Here is a 21,327-nt window from a genome sequence, read left to right as displayed (position 1 = left end):
GCTTCTCCAAGATGGTCCATTTGGTTCCTTTGCCTAAGCTGCCTTCCTCTTCCGATCTGGTTCCTGTGTTTTTCCAGAACGTGGTTCGTTTGCACGGCATCCCTGAGAATATTGTGTCAGACAGAGGATCCCAGTTCGTTTCCAGGTTCTGGCGATCCTTTTGTAGTAGGATGGGCATTGATTTGTCGTTTTCGTCTGCTTTCCATCCTCAGACTAATGGACAGACGGAGCGAACCAATCAGACTTTGGAGGCTTATTTGAGGTGTTTTGTCTCTGCTGATCAGGACGATTGGGTGACATTCTTGCCGTTGGCTGAGTTTGCCCTTAATAATCGGGCTAGTTCCGCCACCTTGGTTTCGCCTTTTTTCTGCAACTCTGGTTTCCATCCTCGCTTTTCTTCGGGTCATGTGGAGCCTTCTGACTGTCCTGGGGTGGATTCTGTGGTGGATAGGTTGCAGCAGATCTGGAATCATGTGGTGGACAACTTGAAGTTGTCACAGGAGAAGGCTCAGCGCTTTGCCAACCGCCGCCGCGGTGTGGGTCCCCGACTACGCGTTGGGGATTTGGTGTGGCTTTCTTCCCGCTTTGTTCCTATGAAGGTCTCCTCTCCCAAATTTAAACCTCGTTTTATTGGGCCTTACAAGATATTGGAAATCCTTAATCCTGTATCTTTTCGTCTGGATCTTCCTGTGTCGTTTGCTATTCACAATGTATTTCATAGGTCCTTGTTGCGGCGGTACATTGTGCCTGTAGTTCCTTCTGCTGAGCCTCCTGCTCCGGTGCTGGTTGAGGGCGAGTTGGAGTACGTGGTGGAGAAGATCTTGGATTCTCACCTCTCCAGGCGGAGGCTTCAGTACCTGGTCAAGTGGAAGGGCTATGGTCAGGAGGATAATTCCTGGGTGGTCGCCTCTGATGTTCATGCGGCCGATTTAGTTCGTGCCTTTCATGCCGCTCATCCTGATCGCCCTGGTGGTCGTGGTGAGGGTTCGGTGACCCCTCACTAAGGGGGGGGTACTGTTGTGAATTTGCTTTTTGCTCCCTCTAGTGGTTACTAGTTTTTTGACTCTGGTTTTTCTGTCATTCCTTTTATCCGCACCTGGGTCGTTAGTTAGGGGTGTTGCTATATAAGCTCCCTGGACCTTCAGTTCTATGCCTGGCAACGTAGTTATCAGAGCTAGTCTGCTGTGCTCTTGTCTACTGATCCTGGTTCCAGTTATATCAGCTAAGTCTGCCTTTTGCTTTTTGCTATTTGTTTTGGTTTTGTATTTTTGTCCAGCTTGTTCCAAATCTATATCCTGACCTTTGCTGGAAGCTCTAGGGGGCTGGTGTTCTCCCCCCGGACCGTTAGACGGTTCGGGGGTTCTTGAATTTCCAGTGTGGATTTTGATAGGGTTTTTGTTGACCATATAAGTTACCTTTCTTTATTCTGCTATCAGTAAGCGGGCCTCTCTGTGCTAAACCTGGTTCATTTCTGTGTTTGTCATTTCCTCTTACCTCACCGTCATTATTTGTGGGGGGCTTCTATCCAGCTTTGGGGTCCCCTTCTCTGGAGGCAAGAAAGGTCTTTGTTTTCCTCTACTAGGGGTAGCTAGATTCTCCGGCTGGCGCGTGTCATCTAGAATCAACGTAGGAATGATCCCCGGCTACTTCTAGTGTTGGCGTTAGGAGTAGATATATGGTCAACTGTTGTGAATTTGGATTCTGGGCTCCCCCGGTGGCTACTGGTGGAATTGAACTGGTGTTTTCATCTTCTCTGTTCACCTGTTCCCATCAAGATGTGGGAGTCGCTATATAACCTTGCTGCTCTGTTAGTTGCTTGCCGGTCAACAATGTTATCAGAAGCCTCTCTGTGCTTGTTCCTGCTCCTAGACAACTACTAGATAAGTTGGACTCTTGTCCATGTTTGTTTTTGCATTTTTGTTCCAGTTCACAGCTGTAGTTTCGTTACTGTGTCTGGAAAGCTCTTGTGAACAGGAATTGCCACTCTGGTGTTATGAGTTAATGCCAGAGTTTTAAAGTAATTCCTGGATGGTGTTTTGATAGGGTTTTCAGCTGACCATGAAAGTGTCCTTTCTGTCTTCTGCTATGTAGTAAGTGGACCTCAAATTTGCTAAACCTATTTTCATACTACGTTTGTTATTTCATCTTAATTCACCGCCAATACATGTGGGGGGCCTCTGTCTCCTTTCGGGGTATTTCTCTAGAGGTGAGCTAGGACTAATATTTTCCTCTGCTAGCATTATTTAGTCCCCCGGCTGGTGCTGGGCATCTAGAATCAACGTAGGCATGCTACCCGGCCACTGCTAGTTGTGCGTTAGGTTTAGTTCATGGTCAGCTCAGTTCCCATCTTCCAAGAGCTAGTTCCTATATATGCTGATGCTATGTTCTCTTGCCATTGAGATCATGACAGTTTGACCGGCCCACAAAGTGTTAATTGTTTGGGCTGAAGCAGGAGAAAAAGAAGTGTTTAAGGGAATTTTTTTTTTTTTTTTTTTCCCCTCAGAGTTTTGCTGCCTAGCCCTTAATTGCTGTCTAGCTGCTTCTTACCTCCTCTTAACCCTTGAATGGCTCTGTGTCCACCTGTTTGTAATGGATCTTCAGAGTGTAACTGCAGGTTTGAATAATCTCGCCACGAAGGTACAAAATTTGCAAGACTTTGTTTGTCATGCACCTGTATCTGAGCCGAGAATTCCTTGGCCGGAATTTTTCTCGGGGAATAGATCTGGGTTTCAGAATTTTCGAAATAATTGCAAATTATTTTTGTCCCTGAAATTTCGCTCTGCCGGAGACCCTGCACAGCAGGTCAGGATTGTGATTTCCTTGCTCCGGGGCGACCCTCAAGACTGGGCTTTTTCATTGACACCAGGGGATCCTGCGTTGCTCAATGTGGATGCGTTTTTTCTGGCCTTGGGGTTGCTTTATGACGAACCTCATTTGGAGCTTCAGGCAGAAAAAACTTTGATGTCCCTATCTCAGGGGCAAGATGAAGCGGAAATTTACTGTCAAAGATTCCGTAAATGGTCTGTGCTTACTCAGTGGAATGAGTGCGCCCTGGCGGCGACTTTCAGAGAGGGTCTCTCTGATGCCATTAAGGATGTTATGGTGGGGTTCCCTGTGCCTGCGGGTCTGAATGAGTCCATGACAATGGCTATTCAGATCGATAGGCGTTTGCGGGAGCGCAAACCAGTGCACCATCTGGCGGTGTCCACTGAGAAGTCGCCAGAGAGTATGCAGTGTGATAGAATTCTGTCCCGAAGCGAGCGGCAGAATTTTAGACGGAAAAATGGGTTGTGTTTCTATTGTGGTGATTCTACTCATGTTATATCAGCATGCTCTAAGCGCACTAAAAAGCTTGATAAATCTGTTTCCATTTGCACCTTACCGTCTAAGTTTATTCTATCTGTGACCTTGATTTGCTCTTTGTCATCTATTACCACGGACGCCTATGTCGACTCTGGCGCCGCTTTGAGTCTTATGGATTGGTCCTTTGCCAAACGCTGTGGGTATGATTTAGAGCCTTTGGAGACTCTTATTCCTCTGAAGGGGATTGACTCCACCCCATTGGCTAATAATAAACCACAATACTGGACACAAGTAACTATGCGTATTAATCCGGATCACCAGGAGATTATTCGCTTTCTGGTGCTGTATAATCTACATGATGATTTGGTGCTAGGATTGCCTTGGCTGCAATCTCACAACCCAGTCCTCGACTGGAGAGCTATGTCTGTGTTGAGCTGGGGATGTAAGGGGGCTCATGGGGATGTACCTGTGGTTTCCATTTCATCATCTATTCCCTCTGAAATTCCTGAGTTCCTGTCTGACTATCGTGACGTCTTTGAAGAATCCAAGCTTGGTTCATTACCTCCGCACCGAGAGTGCGATTGTGCCATAGATTTAATCCCGGGTAGTAAATACCCAAAGGGTCGTTTATTTAATCTGTCTGTGCCTGAACATGCTGCTATGCGAGAATATATAAAGGAGTCCTTGGAAAAGGGACATATTCGTCCATCGTCATCTCCCTTAGGAGCCGGTTTTTTCTTTGTGTCAAAAAAAGACGGCTCTTTGAGACCATGTATCGATTATCGGCTTTTGAATAAAATCACTGTAAAATATCAATACCCATTGCCGTTGCTGACTGATTTGTTTGCTCGCATAAAGGGGGCCAAGTGGTTCTCTAAGATTGACCTTCGTGGGGCGTATAATTTGGTGCGAATCAGGCAGGGGGATGAGTGGAAAACCGCATTTAATACGCCCGAGGGCCACTTTGAGTATTTAGTGATGCCTTTTGGTCTTTCAAATGCTCCGTCAGTTTTCCAGTCCTTTATGCATGATATTTTTCGCGATTATTTGGATAAATTTATGATTGTGTATCTGGATGATATTCTGATTTTTTCGGATGACTGGGACTCTCATGTCCAGCAAGTCAGGAGGGTTTTCCAGGTTTTGCGGTCTAATTCTTTGTGTGTGAAGGGTTCTAAGTGTGTTTTTGGGGTACAGAGGATTTCCTTTTTGGGATATATTTTTTCTCCCTCTTCCATTGAAATGGATCCTGTCAAGGTTCAAGCTATTTGTGATTGGACGCAGCCCTCTTCTCTTAAGAGTCTTCAGAAATTTTTGGGCTTTGCTAACTTTTATCGTCGATTTATTGCTGGTTTTTCGGATATTGCTAAGCCATTGACCGATTTGACTAAGAAGGGTGCTGATGTTGCTGATTGGTCCCCTGACGCTGTGGAGGCCTTTCGGGAGCTTAAGCGCCGTTTTTCCTCTGCCCCTGTGTTGCGTCAGCCTGATGTTGCTCTACCTTTTCAGGTTGAGGTCGACGCTTCTGAGATCGGAGCTGGGGCAGTGTTGTCGCAGAAAAGTTCTGACTGCTCCGTGATGAGGCCTTGTGCCTTCTTTTCCCGTAAATTTTCGCCCGCTGAGCGGAATTATGATGTTGGGAATCGGGAGCTTTTGGCCATGAAGTGGGCTTTTGAGGAGTGGCGCCATTGGCTTGAGGGGGCCAGACATCAGGTGGTGGTATTGACTGACCACAAAAACTTGATTTATCTTGAGACCGCCAGGCGCCTGAATCCTAGACAGGCGCGCTGGTCATTATTTTTCTCTCGGTTTAATTTTGTGGTGTCATACCTACCGGGTTCTAAGAATGTTAAGGCGGATGCCCTTTCTAGGAGTTTTGAGCCTGACTCGCCTGGTAACTCTGAGCCCACAGGTATCCTTAAGGATGGAGTGGTATTGTCAGCCGTTTCTCCAGACCTGCGGCGGGCCTTGCAGGAGTTTCAGGCGGATAGACCGGATCGTTGCCCACCTGATAAACTGTTTGTTCCTGATGATTGGACCAGTAGAGTCATCTCTGAGGTTCATTCTTCTGCGTTGGCAGGTCATCCTGGCATTTTTGGTACCAGGGATTTGGTGGCAAGGTCCTTCTGGTGGCCTTCCCTGTCACGAGATGTGCGAGGCTTTGTGCAGTCTTGTGACGTTTGTGCTCGGGCCAAGCCTTGTTGCTCTCGGGCTAGTGGATTATTGTTGCCTTTGCCCATTCCTAAGAGGCCTTGGACGCACATCTCGATGGATTTTATTTCAGATCTGCCTGTTTCTCAGAAGATGTCTGTCATCTGGGTGGTGTGTGACCGTTTCTCTAAGATGGTCCATTTGGTTCCTCTGCCCAAGTTGCCTTCTTCTTCCGAGTTGGTTCCTCTGTTTTTTCAAAATGTTGTTCGTTTGCATGGTATTCCTGAGAATATCATTTCTGACAGAGGGACCCAATTCGTGTCTAGATTTTGGCGGGCATTCTGTGCTAGGATGGGCATAGATTTATCTTTTTCGTCCGCTTTCCATCCTCAGACGAATGGCCAGACCGAGCGGACTAATCAGACCCTGGAGACATATCTGAGGTGTTTTGTGTCTGCTGACCAGGATGATTGGGTTGCTTTTTTGCCATTGGCAGAGTTCGCTCTCAATAATCGGGCCAGCTCTGCCACTTTGGTGTCCCCGTTTTTCTGTAATTCGGGGTTTCATCCTCGATTTTCCTCTGGTCAGGTGGAATCTTCGGATTGTCCTGGAGTGGATGCTGTGGTGGAGAGATTGCATCAGATCTGGGGGCAGGTGGTGGACAATTTGAGGTTGTCCCAGGAGAAGACTCAGCTTTTTGCCAACCGCCACCGTCGTGTTGGTCCTCGGCTTTGTGTTGGGGATTTGGTGTGGTTGTCTTCTCGTTTTGTCCCTATGAGGGTCTCTTCTCCTAAGTTTAAGCCTCGGTTCATCGGCCCGTATAAGATATTGGAGATTCTTAACCCTGTTTCCTTCCGTTTGGACCTCCCTGCATCCTTCTCTATTCATAACGTTTTTCATCGGTCATTATTGCGCAGGTATGAGGTACCGGTTGTGCCTTCCGTTGAGCCTCCTGCTCCGGTGTTGGTTGAGGGTGAGTTGGAGTACGTTGTGGAGAAAATCTTAGACTCTCGTGTTTCCAGACGGAGACTCCAGTATCTGGTCAAGTGGAAGGGATACGGCCAGGAGGATAATTCTTGGGTGAATGCATCTGATGTTCATGCCTCTGATCTGGTTCGTGCCTTTCATAGGGCCCATCCTGATCGCCCTGGTGGTTCTGGTGAGGGTTCGGTGCCCCCTCCTTGAGGGGGGGGTACTGTTGTGAATTTGGATTCTGGGCTCCCCCGGTGGCTACTGGTGGAATTGAACTGGTGTTTTCATCTTCTCTGTTCACCTGTTCCCATCAAGATGTGGGAGTCGCTATATAACCTTGCTGCTCTGTTAGTTGCTTGCCGGTCAACAATGTTATCAGAAGCCTCTCTGTGCTTGTTCCTGCTCCTAGACAACTACTAGATAAGTTGGACTCTTGTCCATGTTTGTTTTTGCATTTTTGTTCCAGTTCACAGCTGTAGTTTCGTTACTGTGTCTGGAAAGCTCTTGTGAACAGGAATTGCCACTCTGGTGTTATGAGTTAATGCCAGAGTTTTAAAGTAATTCCTGGATGGTGTTTTGATAGGGTTTTCAGCTGACCATGAAAGTGTCCTTTCTGTCTTCTGCTATGTAGTAAGTGGACCTCAAATTTGCTAAACCTATTTTCATACTACGTTTGTTATTTCATCTTAATTCACCGCCAATACATGTGGGGGGCCTCTGTCTCCTTTCGGGGTATTTCTCTAGAGGTGAGCTAGGACTAATATTTTCCTCTGCTAGCATTATTTAGTCCCCCGGCTGGTGCTGGGCATCTAGAATCAACGTAGGCATGCTACCCGGCCACTGCTAGTTGTGCGTTAGGTTTAGTTCATGGTCAGCTCAGTTCCCATCTTCCAAGAGCTAGTTCCTATATATGCTGATGCTATGTTCTCTTGCCATTGAGATCATGACAGTCAACCCAGTTACCACTGCCCTATGAGCTGGATTTTTGTATTCTGCAGACTTCCACGTTCCTCTGAGACCCTCGCCATTGGGGTCATAACAGAAGGCATCAAAACTATGAATTAACACATGTGGAATGATATACCTAACAAAGAAGTGTGAAACAACTTAAATTATGTCTTATATTCTAGATTCTTCAAAGTAGCCACCTTTTGCTTTGATGACTGCTTTGCACACTCTTGGCGTTCTCTTGATGAGCTTCAAGAGGTAGTCACCGGAAATGGTTTTCAATTCACAGGTGTGCCCTCTCAGGTTTAATAAGTGGGATTTCTTGCCTTATAAATGGGATTGGGACCATCAGTTGTGTTGTGCAGACGTCTGGTGGATACACAGCTGATAGTCCTACTGAATAGACTGTTAGCTGCTTTTTTCTTGCCATAATACAAATTCTAAGTAAAGAAAAACCGAGTGGCCATCATTACTTTAAGAAATGAAGGTCAGTCAGTCTGAAAAATTGGGCAAACTTTGAAAGTGTCCTCAAGTGCAGTGGCAAAAACCATCAAGCGCTACAAAGAAACAGGCTCACATGAGGACCGCCCCAGGAAAGGAAGACCAAGAGTCACCTCTGCTTCTGAGGACAAGTTTATCCAAGTCACGAGCCTCAGAAATCACAGGTTAACAGCAGCTCAGATAGAGACCAGGTCAATGCCACACAGAGTTCTAGCAGCAGACACATCTCTACAACAACTGTTAAGAGGAGACTTTGTGCAGCAGGCCTTCATTGTAAAATAGCTGCTAGGAAACCAATGCTAAGGACAGGCAACAAGCAGAAGAGACTTGTTTGGGCTAAAGAACACAAGGAATGGACATTACACCAGTGGAAATCTGTGCTTTGGTCTGATGAGTCCAAATTTGAGATCTTTGGTTCCCACCACCGTGTCTTTATGCGACACAGAAAAGGTGAACGGATGGACTCTACATGCCTGGTTCCCACCGTGAAGCATGGAGGAGGAGGTGTGATGATGTGGGTGCTTTGCTGGTGACACTGTTGGGGATTTATTCAAAATTGAAGGCATACTGAACCAGCATGGCTACCACAGCATCTTGCAGCGGCATGCTATTCCATCCAGTTTGCATTTAGTTGGACCATCATTTATTTTTCAACAGGACATTGACCCCAAACACACCTCCAGGCTGTGTAAGGGCTATTTGACCAAGAAGGAGAGTGATGGGGTGCTACGCCAGATGACCTGGCCTCCACAGTCACCAGACCTGAACCCAATCGAGATGGTTTGGGATGAGCTGGACCGCAGAGTGAAGGCAAAAGGGCCAACAAGTGCTAAGCATCTCTGGGAACTCCTTCAAGATTGTTGGAAGACCATTCCCGGTGACTACCTCTTGAATCTCATCAAAAGAATGCCAAGAGTGTGCAAAGCAGTCTTCAAAGCAAAAGGTGGCTACTTTGAAGAACCTAGAATATAAAGGTACCGTCACACTAAACGATATCGCTAGCGATCCGTGACGTTGCAGCGTCCTCGCTAGCGATATCGTTTAGTTTGACACGCAGCAGCGATCAGGATCCTGCTGTGATGTCGCTGGTCGCTGAATAAAGTCCAGAACTTTATTTGGTCGTCCGATCGCCGTGTATCGTTGTGTTTGACACCAAAAGCAACGATACCAGCGATGTTTTACACTGGTAACCAGGGTAAACATCGGGTTACTAAGCGCAGGGCCGCGCTTAGTAACCCGATGTTTACCCTGGTTACCAGCGTAAAAGTAAAAAAAACAAACAGTACATGCTCACCTGCGTGTCTCCCAGCGTCTGCTTCCTGCTCTGACTGAGATCCGGCCCTAAAGTGAAAGTGAAAGCACAGCGGTGACGTCACCGCTGTGCTGTTAGGGCCGGAGCTCAGTCAGTGTCAGGAAGCAGAGGCTGGGGGACGCGCAGGTGAGTATGTACTGTTTGTTTTTTTTACTTTTACGCTGGTAACCAGGGTAAACATCGGGTTACTAAGCGCGGCCCTGCGCTTAGCAACCCGATGTTTACCCTGGTTACCCGGGGACCTCGGCATCGTTGGTCGCTGGAGAGCGGTCTGTGTGACAGCTCTCCAGCGATCAAACAGCGACGCTGCAGCGATCGCCATCGTTGTCGCTATCGCTGCAGCGTCGCTTAATGTGACGGTACCTTTAGACATAATTTCAGTTGTTTCACACTTCTTTGTTAGGTATATCATTCCACATGTGTTAATTCATAGTTTTGATGCCTTCCGTGTGAATTTACAATTTTCATAGTCATGAAAATACAGAAAAATCTTTAAATGAGAAGGTGTGTCCAAACAAAATTATGTGAGACACACAGGAGACAGAGACAAAAGGACTAAAAACAGCAAGGCTGCATAAGAATATAAGACATATTTTCAGTTGTTTCACACTTTTTTGTTAAGTATATAATTCCACATGTGTTAATTCATAGTTTTGATGCCTTCATTGTGAATGTACAATTTTCATGGTCATGAAAATACAAAAAAATCTTTAAATGAGAAGGTGTGTCCAAACTTTTGGTCTGTACTGTATACTCAATAAAGATTGATATTTTTGACATACATATATCTTATCTACTATTCATTTTTTGTTGCTTCTGGTGAGTTATATAGTCTTTTACCAACTAGATTGATAAGTCTGCAGTCACTCCATGTGACTGCAGACTAATGAATCCCCCCAGCATACGCACTTTGCACTGCGAGGCTTCGCCGGTTTCTGAGCCAGGACTGGCAGGTACGTTAGCGTCCTCCCGGCCAGAGCCCGTCTAATCGGAGCGGCCTCGTTCCATACACGTATAGAGAGAGGCCGCGACCACTAGACAGGACGCACCCTCGCCCAATATAAAACACCTGCTCTGTCAATTAACACAATTAACCTGCGGACACAGAGTTCTGGTGGAAATAATCGTCACAGTAATACGGTTTTGCCTCTCTACATGCGATTTCTGATCAGTAACTACAAGGAGCAGAGAGATTGTTCTTCACTGATCAGACAGACTGTCGAGTAGGCAGATTTGTAGGAACAGATGTGCCCTTCCATTGTCTCCTTGCATCTGCACAGTTTAATGGGCTGACAGTTGTGCTGACTTCTTAGCTGCGCCTGCGAGCATCTGTCTGTAGGAACAGTCACTGCTGGGTTCAGATAAATTAGCAAATACAGTGGATGTACCATCAAATGGTATGCACTTTCAATTAAAATGTTTTACTATTTGCATCATTTAAAGGAACACAATGATTCAAAATCAGCCTGCTCATGGAACCTGCAATGCTAGTGACATTTCCACATGAATAATCTGAACACTGAATGGCAATCATCATCTAAATTAAGGCTAAAGCAAAATTACTTCCCCTTTAATTGAGATGTGTAGGAGGATTCAATGTAATGAGAGTTATGGGACTTCCCAATAATCTATTTAAAGACAATACAGACATTCACACAGAATTTATTTTTGTTTGTTTGCTTCCTTAATGCAAAAGTAAGCAACTTTCTCAATAGCATTAAATACAAAAAAAAATCTGTTAGAACTTTTGCTTCTGGTTCTAACTGCTCTCCTTACACCTTCTCTATGTGTTAAAGATAGCAGCAGGGAGGGGGTTGGACACAGATCTTCACAGCATGGAGAGGAGAGAAAGTATCTCGGGGAGGGCAGAAAAAAACAGGCTATATAGAATAGGAGACATAAGCACAGGATAGGAGCTGAAAATGATACATTAAAAAGGGCAGACAGCAGCATCCTGGATACACACAGAGTTCATATCCAGCCTATATTACTGAGAGTGACGCTCCCACCAGAAAATAAATATGAAACTTAGATCAGGCTGCAAACTGTATACTAGTGGGTTTGAAAACAAATGAACCATTCAAGATTGTAGATCGAAGATTAGAGCAATTTTATTATCTAGAGGTAAAAACTAACATACTGATATGTAAAATAATTTTTTTCCATGTAAAAAGTGCCTCACACTTACAGCAAGGAGAAGAAGATCAGAAGAAATTTCTTTATGGATGTCATTTACTACTGGACTAAAAATGTCAACAAACCACGCTGAAAAAGAGACCTATTCATTGCATAAACTACCTCTGACCTGATTGCTAAAAAAAAAAATCAAACATGACCCTAAAGGTACAGTCAACTAACCTAAGATTGTATTTGTATGGAAGGGGTTAGGGGGCAGGTGACCAACAGCTATCTAAGTCGGGAGATAATATGGTTGCTCTTACAGCCCCTTTAGGATTATGTAGCATCCTTCTCACTTGCCTGCCAGGACCTTGTAGTTTATCTTTCCTAATCTGCAGACTTTCTGTAATTGTTCAGAATCCTCCTCAATTGTCATAACACCCTTTAAGAGTGGTACAATGAGAACAATACAAAGGAGGGGAATGCTGCAGTCTAGAGGGCATGGCAATATTAGTTATTTCTCAGTTTTCCCAAAGACAGATATAAAGTAACTATTGGGCCAGCAGAAGTCTATTGATGACCTGAAGTAGTACAATTTAAATACTTTTATGTAATGGCATTACTAAATTAATAACTCTGCACTGATGATAATAATAATAAAAATAATGATAATAGAGAATTCAAACTGTATAATACAAATTTGTTGTGACTTACGCTCTCCATACCACATCCCGTATGAGACAAGCACCAGGCACCAGTAGCAATCCAAGCCAGAAGTATCCGCACTGCAGCACCTTCCCAGCCTGGAATAAAGGGACAGTCGGAAATAACTGCATAAATATAACACTAAAGCCCCAAACTTTCTGTAATAAACTTTCTTCAAGAATACAAGAAAATTGGCGCAAATTAATTGGTGACACAAAAACAATTACAAAATGTAATCATTCATAGCGGCCAATGGATACAGAACAATTCCATAAGTAATTCAGACCTAGATAAACCGGTAAGCTGTTCAGTGAGATGGCTCTAGATGACCTATGGAGAACAAAATACTTAAACGAAAAGTTATTTATTTTGTATTTTTTGGATAGCACCCTTTTCAGAATGAAGGGGCCCTGGATTAATAAAATCATGAAATCGCTTTCTTATTACATTATAGACTCTATGAGAGAGATCTCAGATTATTTTCAATTAAGTGTTCAATTATGTGAACAGACTTTAAAGGGAATCTGTCACCAGATTTTTGCACCATCATCAGAACTTCCACTTCCCCGTCCCTTACCACACACCTTACATATTTACTAATTGCTGGGTCTCTGGAAACCAAGTTTCCTTTATTAATCGAAACTCAAAAATTTTAATGAACAAAAAAATTGGCAAAAAGTGGTTTTTAAAATTTTTAAAACCACCGTAATATTACACAAAGCAGGTTAAATTGTATGAATGAAATTAGTCAATTTTTGGAACCCCAAAATTTGGTCAACTGTAGCAGGCCAAGTGTTTTTTGAAAATTTTAAACCACTGTAACGTTACACAGACCACATTAAACTGTATGGATGACTAACTGAATCCAGAATTTGTTTTGAACTTTTGTGGAGTTTTATACACCACCATAATTTAATACTAACCGCGTTACACTGTATGGATAACTAAATGAATTGAGAATTTTTTTTAACTTTTCTTTGGAGGTTTATATACCACCGTAATGTAACACAAACCACGTTAAACTGTATGAATGACTAATTTAATCCAGTAATTTTTTTTACTTTGTTTGGAGTTTTATATGCCACCGTAATGTAATAATAATCATGTTAAATTGACTAACTGAATCCAGAAGAACATTTTGAATGTTTTTTAGAAGTTGTATATACCGCCGTAATGTAACAATAAGCAGCGAGTTAAAATCTATGGATGACTAATTGAACCAAGAAAAAAATGTAAACTTTTTGGGGAGTTTTCTATACCACTGGAATGTGACACTAACCATGTTAAACTGTATGGATGACTTATTGAATCCAGAAAAATATTTTGAACTTTTTTTCTAGTTTTATATACCACGGTAATGTAACACTAACCACGCTAAACTCTATGGATGAGTAATTAAATCCAGGATACGCTTTTTTTTGTTTTATATACCACCGTAACACTAAGCACCTTAAACCGTATCAGTGACAATATAGTCAATTTTTTCACCCCGCCCAAAAAAAGAATGTGGTCATGTTCAGCAGCTAGGTATTTAGCAACGAACAGCAAAGCCTTCAGACCTGCCTAGGGGCTGTATTCTGCCACTCTCCCTGCTTCTGCAACTATCCCTAGACTAAATGTAGAATATATCTCATACAAACAGCAAAGCACAGCATTAGCCCTTAGAAGGAGTGTTAGTATGATGGTTCACCATCAGCACCAGTATCAACGCTACAGGACTCTTATTAGTTAAACTGTGCAAAAACCTGGACAAACACTCTCTCCCTCCAATCACAACTGTCCATGAGCTGTGAAATGGCGCCAGTGAGCTGAGTGTGGCAGCGGCTGTCATTTTATAGCCTCTGATGAGGTAATATGGCCAGCCAATCACAGTAATGCTACTACCAAGATGGCCATGCATGGCATTACAATGACTGGCAGGCAAACCCTGCATGTTTATTGGCTGTGTAATAGGCGACAAACATGTGATGAGTGAGTATACTCGTTGCTCGGGTTTTCCCAAGCACGCTCGGGTGGTCTCCTAGTATTTATGACTGCTCGGCAATTTAGTTTTCCTTGCCGCAGCTGAAAGAATTACAGCTACTAGCCAGCTTGATTACATATGGGGATTCCCTAGCAACCAGGCAACCCCACATGTACTCAGCCTGGGTAGTAGCTGTAAATCATTCAACTGAGGCGATGAAAACTAAATCTCTATGAACACTAACAAATACTCTGAGACCACCCCCCGAGCGTGCTCGGGAAAACCTGAGCAACGAGTACACTCGCTCATCACTAGTTAAGAGCTTCAAATTTCCAAAAATTTGACAAGGACTTGATTTGCATTAAATCGATTCACTTCTCTAGTATCAACACATACAGTATGTGTCCCACTATTGCTGAGAGTCTTTAATTGAGTGAGGGCTCCTTCCCACAAAATTGGCATGAAGATCAGTAGAAACTTGTCCCAGCTCCAGGCTTGAATGCCATTTCTAACAGAGGCACAACTGCCTAGTTGTAAGATGTGCCAAATTCATTAATAGGTGCGTGTTTCGTAATGATTTTGGCATAGACTTCTCCAGTGCACCCCTTATTAAATGTCCACTACTCAGACAACCCATTCTCAATCATTATATTTCTCCCCATGTAAAAACATATCCGTTATTTTCACCTCCGATGCAGGTAACTTTCCAGCAATGTCGGCACCTGCTCTCCACATGAACCTTGCAGCCATTCAGTAACCGCATCACTCTCATTTCCTTGGGACGAAACTGACACTCAGAAACAGTGAGAGCGCAGACGGCACATCGCTTTACATTCATCATCATCACTGTCCCCATTGGGGCTCACAATCTACATTCTACATCAGTATGGTCTTTGGAGTGTGGGAGGAAAGCAGAGAACCCGGAGGAAACCCAGCAAACACGGGGAGAACATACAGAATACTTGCAGATGATGTCCTTGGTGGGATTTCAACCTAGGACCCCAGCGCTGCAAGGCTGCAGTTCTAATCACATACGAAAAATATGGTGATTGGGAAGGGGTTGCCAGAGTAATGGACAAACCCTTTAATGAATCAGGGCTAATATAACTTTTTTTAATGGAGAATGTATCAGTCCTACAGCTTCTGAGACACAGAATATTTTTCTGACATCTGACGGCAAAAGTTTCCAATCCATTGTGTCCTCCCCTCTTCTGAATGTGTTCGTAAACTTCATTAGTTAGGTAAAAATCAGGAGGTCTGTAGCCACAACACATGACAGGTTTATTTACGGGCGGCAGCACAATAATTAAGTCATACTTAGTACTTTTGGAGATGACAAAGGGCAGGTGGTCCAACCTCATTTATCAGTTGTTAGGTGTTAAATCCTTGGGCTGTTGTCAAAGTGTCAAGATGGTTGTAAAATTTTTGCTGCGCTGTCAGCTGAAATCTCAGACTGTCTGTTTTGTTTGACTCCCCAAGGTACATAAAATAAACAGGCCACTCCAGGGTTGATTTTGGATTGTTCTGTTTCCTACTTGTGGAATTAGGAAAATTGCCGCATATTGGAATAGATTTATTTTTGCCTCGAGGTAAAAGGGAAATGTTTAAAACTTTGTTAGTCTTTTTCTAATTATATCACATTTTACAAGACGGCTACTAACCTGAGCTTGGATTTGTTTCAGAAACTACACTAAAAGATAACCAGTCACCATGAAAATGCTGAAAATAAATGAAACCTGGCACTCAACTGAAGGTGAATCTCCTTTTATTTGGCAAAGGAGAATTTAAACGTTTCGGCCTTCCTCAGTAACCTATTTATCAAGATGTAGCAGGCGTCGCTGGGGCACACGCCGGATACTGGAAGCTACACAGGCTGCTGTCTGCAACCCGGACACCTATGACAGCCGGATCCATTGGAGTCCATTCCTAATTAACTTGACTATAGGCGTTACACAGCTCCACAACATGGTTCATTAGCATTCCTGCTACATCTTGATAAATAGGTTACTGAGGAAGGCCAAAAGGCCGAAACGTTTAAATTCTCCTTTGCCAAATAAAAGGAGATTCACCTTCAGTTGAGTGCCAGGTTTCATTTATTTTCACTATAATACGGTGTGGGAACCTACCGTGGCACCTCTTTCGGTAGTGCATACGCTATCTATAGCTATACCATGAAAATGCTGTCCGATCTACCAATATCTTGTTTTAATACAGGCCGAGCTGAACAAATCGATGTTTCGGTCACCTGGTAAGGTGGATCCTCCAAGCCCCTGGAGTTGGTGTAGCAGGCAGGTAAGGCACATAGGAAAAAATGCTTAAAAGCACTGGAGGCCCCAGGCAGACAGGACAGCAGAAAGCCGGTATGGAGCAGGTACTAGAAGCACTGGAGGCCGCAGGCAGACAGGACACCAGAAAGCTGGTATGGAGCAGGTACTAGAAGCACTGGAGGCTGCAGGCAGACAGGACACTGGAAAGCAGGTATGGAACATGTACTAGAAGCACTGGAGGCCGCAGGCAGACAGGACACCAGAAAGCCGGTATGGAGCAGGTACTAAAAGCACTGGAGGCCGCAGGCAAACAGGACACCAGAAATCCGGTATGGAGCAGGTACTAGAAGCACTGGAGGCCGCAGGCAGACAGGACACAGGAAAGCAGGTATGGAGCAGCTACTAGAAGCACTGGAGGCTGCAGGCAGACAGGACACCGGAAAGCAGGTATGGAGCAGGTACTAGAAGTGCTGGAGGCTGCAGGCAGACAGGACACCAGAAAGCCGGTATGGAGCAGGTACTAGAAGCACTGGAGGCCGCAGGCAGACAGGACACAGGAAAGCAGGTATGGAGCAGCTACTAGAAGCACTGGAGGCTGCAGGCAGACAGGACACCGGAAAGCAGGTATGGAGCAGGTACTAGAGGCAATGGAGGCTGCAGGCATACAGGACACCAGAAAGCAGGTATGGAGCAGGTACTAGAAGCACTGGAGGCCGCAGGCAGACAGGACACCAGAAAGCTGGTATGGAGCAGGTACTAGAAGCACTGGAGGCCGCAGACAGACAGGACACCAGAAAGCAGGTATGGAGCAGGTACTAGAAGCAATGGAGGCTGCAGGCATACAGGACACCAGAAAGCAGGTATGGAGCAGGTACTAGAAGCACTGGAGGCCGCAAGCAGACAGGACACGAGAAAGCAGGTATGGAGCAGGTACTAGAAGCACTGGAGGCTGCAGGCAGACAGGACACTGGAAAGCAGGTATGGAACATGTACTAGAAGCAAGGGAGGCTGCAGGCATACAGGACACCAGAAAGCAGGTATGGAGTAGGTACTAGAAGCACTGGAGGCTGCAAGCAGACAGGACACGAGAAAGAAGGTATGGAGCAGGTACTAGAAGCACTGGAGGCCGCAGGCGGACAGGACACCAGAAAGCAGATGTGAAGCAGGAACTAGAAGCACCGAAGGCCGCAGGCAGACTGAAAACAGGAAAACTTAGTCTTCATCCTAGTCTTTATACCAAGATGTAACATGTGTGTATCTTGGTGAGTCTAGGCCTAGTCTTAGGGTGATCAATGAGTGGAACAGGCTGCCACGAGAGGTGGTGAGTTCTCCTTCACTGGAAGTCTTCAAACAGAGGCTGGACAGACATCTGTCTGGGATGATTTAGTGAATCCTGCTTTGAGCAGGGGGTTGGACCAGATGACCCAGGAGGTCCCTTCCAACTCTATCATTCTATGATTCTATGATCACAGGGGAGCACACTGGGCCACATGCAAAGTCTGACATGGAGAACAACAGAGTTCAGGGGACTGGGGTAAAGGGAGCAGAGCCTGGGCCTGGGACAGGTGTGTAACAATTGATATATAGTTTATGTACAGCATAACTTGTGATTTATTTGTGGGCTATGATTAGGAGTCCACTGGGCGGTCCCAATCAGTAACGGACATCGCATACAACCTCATAAAAGGAAGTTTGCCAGTAATTGAATAGTAAGACACAATGGATTTCTAAATTGCCTTTCTCCCCAATCCCTCCATCCACAAGTATGCTCAATTTGGCAGAGCATTCATATGTTCTGTATGCAGGGCCGTCATCAGGGCATTACTGCTCTGACTGGCGTATGGGGCCCAATCAGCAGAGGGGGCCCACATCGGGCCCCATCTTTTTTGTTGATCAGGCCCCAGCAGCAGGCTTCTGCCGGTGCAGTAACTGAACCTGCGTCATGGTGCAGGATGGAGACAAATGGGGCAGGAAAATGGGGCAGGATGGAGAGATAGTGCAGGATCATGGGGCAGGATGGAGACAGATGGGGCAGGATGGAGACACATGGTGCAGGATCATGGGGCAGGATGGAGACAGATGGTGCAGGATCATGGGGCAGGATGGAGACAGATGGTGCAGAATCATGGGGCAGGATGGAGACAGATGGGGCAAGATCATGGGGCAGATGAGGAAGGATCATGGGGCAGATGGGGCAGGATCATGGGACAGATGGGGCAGGATCATGGGACAGATGGGACATCACATGGAGGCAGGATCGGAGAACATATGGCTGGAGTCAGGAATGAGACATACGGGGGCCAGCATGGGGGATATTATTACTGCAGTATTGTATTTATTTTATTTTTTGAGGATACTGTTTTAAATGGGGGAGGCGGTCCTGTTACTGTGCAGAGCTACATTGTTGCCTTTTTTTCTTCATCTGGTGTAGTTTAGAATTTGGGAAAAAAATAAGTAATGTGTTCTGCAAGTGGTGCTCTAGATAACTGTGTTTTTTCCTGCAGAGACGAGCCCTGGCTGGAAGAGGTGACTGCGGTCTGTGCTGGATGAAGATGAAAAGCGAACATGAAGGACTTCATCTAGAAAAATCACTGGTGAGTCACTGTGTTACCTGTACACTGACACTATACACTGTATACTATATACAGCGGTCCTGTGTACAATGTCACCAGTGATCACTGTATTACCTTTACACTATATACAGAGCTCCTGTGTATAATGTCACGGGTGATCACTGTATTACCTGTACACAGACACTGCATACTAAGTACAGATCTCCTGTGTATAATGGCACTTATGGTGACATTAGTATTGTGTTTTTTTATTACTGATCAGTATTTTAGTATTCAATCACTATGTGGTGGTAATATGTTGTCAGGCCATGGTGTGGCGGTATTTTTTTCTTGTATGTGCTATTATTTGGTCATTATGTGGTGGTAATATGTGGTCTGGTCATGGTGTGGTGGTATTTGTTCCTTGTATGTGTTATAATTGGTCATCATGTGGTAGTAATATGTGGTCTGGACATGGTGTGGTGGTATTTGTTCCTTGTATGTGGTATTATAGGTCACTATGTGGTGGTAATATGGTGTCTGGTCACGGTGCAGTGGTATTTGTCCCCTGTGATATTATTGTCATTTGAAAAATTGAAAAATAAATAAAAATATACCTAAATTGTATTGGATATTTTAACAAATGTTTAATAGGTTAAAGTAGAGAAGGGCCCGGCCAAAAGAATCTACCTTGTCGTGGTGGCAGCTTAAAAAATCTTTTGACTGTGGACAGTTCGAGGGGTGGAGGCGGGGCTGGGGTGGGGCCTGGGCGAAGTCTCAAGGGGGCCCCGAAAATGTTGCCAGTATGGGGCTCCGGAATTCCTAGTGGCAGCCCTGTCTGTATGGTTCTCTTGTTCTACCTGAAGATAAGCCTCCACAAAAAGCAACTGGCAACTTACTCCTCTCTCCCTATACAGACGACATGAATGCTCAGAAGAACAAAGCATGCATGTGTATGGTGGGCAGGGGATAACTGTCAGCTGAAAGAGTGTGTAAGTGACTATACACATTTGCTGTTCTCATGAATCCGAATATGGCATCCTTCTTCTTTTGCTCCTGCACCCCTCTTACCTCCATGTATATCTAGTCTTTTTTGGTCAAGTAGGAGTGGTGCCAAACCTTTCTATATGAACATCTTTTTGACGGCTGCAGCCAGTTGGTAAAAATACTAAATTTATATACAGGAGGAGCTAGTATGGAAAACAATGGCATTTACACCAGATAAAAAAACATTTTTTTTATGGAAAGTGACAGGTCCTCTTTAATAGCTGTCTGCTTTGGCTCCTGACCCTGCACACTACACATGCACACTGGAGAGAAAGAGTAAGTCGATTATCGCCAATGAAAACTAAGGATTGGGCATGTTGACATTCTACTTGCCTAATCCTTTTTTTGTCCACATAAGATGTGTACGGCTGCGTCATGACTAAAGAGAATAAAGGTTTACTATTATATTTCCGGAGTTTAAAAAGCCTCATAGCATCACATCGACAAAAGTAAATAAAATAGAATATAGGATGCATGTCGCTGAACGTGGGCCATTTTGGATTAACCCCATTACATATCTAACGACAGGCAAAGTGTCATTTTCCTGCACATTGACTCCCTACAAAGTTATGTCGTCCTTTGTGCGGCAATTATCTCTAATCAACCTGTCGATAGAAGCCGGCACCCATGTAATGATGAACACTAATGCACCGAGTCTTTCTTTATAAATTGGGACCACCAACTAGTTCCACAAGTGCTGTCAGAGATCTGTCAGACCGCGATGACTTTCAGCTTTATCCTGGACTGAAATGTAAAAGGCGTCTTCTAGGTGTAAAGCGTTCTGGTCCTGTGCAGAGCCAGTGAGCCATGCTGTGTTGTAGGAATTCCTGTCTCTTCTGATGGTTGACTGCCTCTAAAACAAAACGGCGGCGGCGGCATTGGAAAACAGTTCTCCAACATGACCCACACGAATATCCACTGTTAAATTGCTTAACTGTGTATTGGTGGCTTTATGTTACTGGAAGGGAAATCTGCTTTAAATATTACGTTCTGCACCGTCTGGCTTTTATCCTCTTTGGGTCCTATCAAACACAGGCACAAAAGGAGCAGAAGGTCTCCGGGGAATGCTGAACAGAGGTTTTGGCACAGACAGAAAGAGTTTATTTGTGTAACTTTTTTTTAACGTCCTTCAAAGGGTCTATTATACTTTTAATAGCCGTATACACCTGCGAGGCTGCGGATATGTTCAACTCCTTGCAATAATAGTTAATGGGATCCTATCTTAAAGATACTCATGGGGGAATCTGAGAAAAATGACGTTCATAAAACAGAACATGTCTAACAGGACTCTGGCTGCCATACTGGTGATGTACAGGCTGTAGGATACAGTACCTGTGAGGATTATTACTCTATTACAGAAAAGCCAACTTTTTCCATCTCTAAATACAGAACAGATCTATGGGTCATTTCATGGAATAATTTACAATATTCCATTTTATTTATCTATCCATCTATCTAGACAAAAAATTTAATCAGCACCAAAAAAAA

At 44.5% G+C, this 21,327-nt stretch overlaps 1 protein-coding gene across 3 annotated transcripts in view; it reads right to left on the bottom strand.

Moving 5' to 3' along the window:
- ATP8A2 (ATPase phospholipid transporting 8A2) overlaps window positions 1–21,327 on the bottom strand; it is a 1,034,865-nt gene that overhangs the window by 72,422 nt on the left and 941,116 nt on the right. For all 3 annotated transcript variants that reach the window (XR_013224076.1, XM_077298312.1, XM_077298313.1), the window contains one exon: window positions 12,020–12,108. Coding sequence is in view for 2 of the 3 variants with exons in the window: in XM_077298312.1 (XP_077154427.1) it covers window positions 12,020–12,108 (89 nt within the window). In the remaining variant the exon portion in view is untranslated. The remainder of the gene's footprint in view (window positions 1–12,019; window positions 12,109–21,327) is intronic.

Source organism: Ranitomeya variabilis, chromosome 3 (genome assembly GCF_051348905.1).
Source record: "Ranitomeya variabilis isolate aRanVar5 chromosome 3, aRanVar5.hap1, whole genome shotgun sequence".
NCBI classification, from domain to species: domain Eukaryota; kingdom Metazoa; phylum Chordata; class Amphibia; order Anura; family Dendrobatidae; genus Ranitomeya; species Ranitomeya variabilis.
This window is presented reverse-complemented; position numbering and strand designations above follow the sequence as displayed.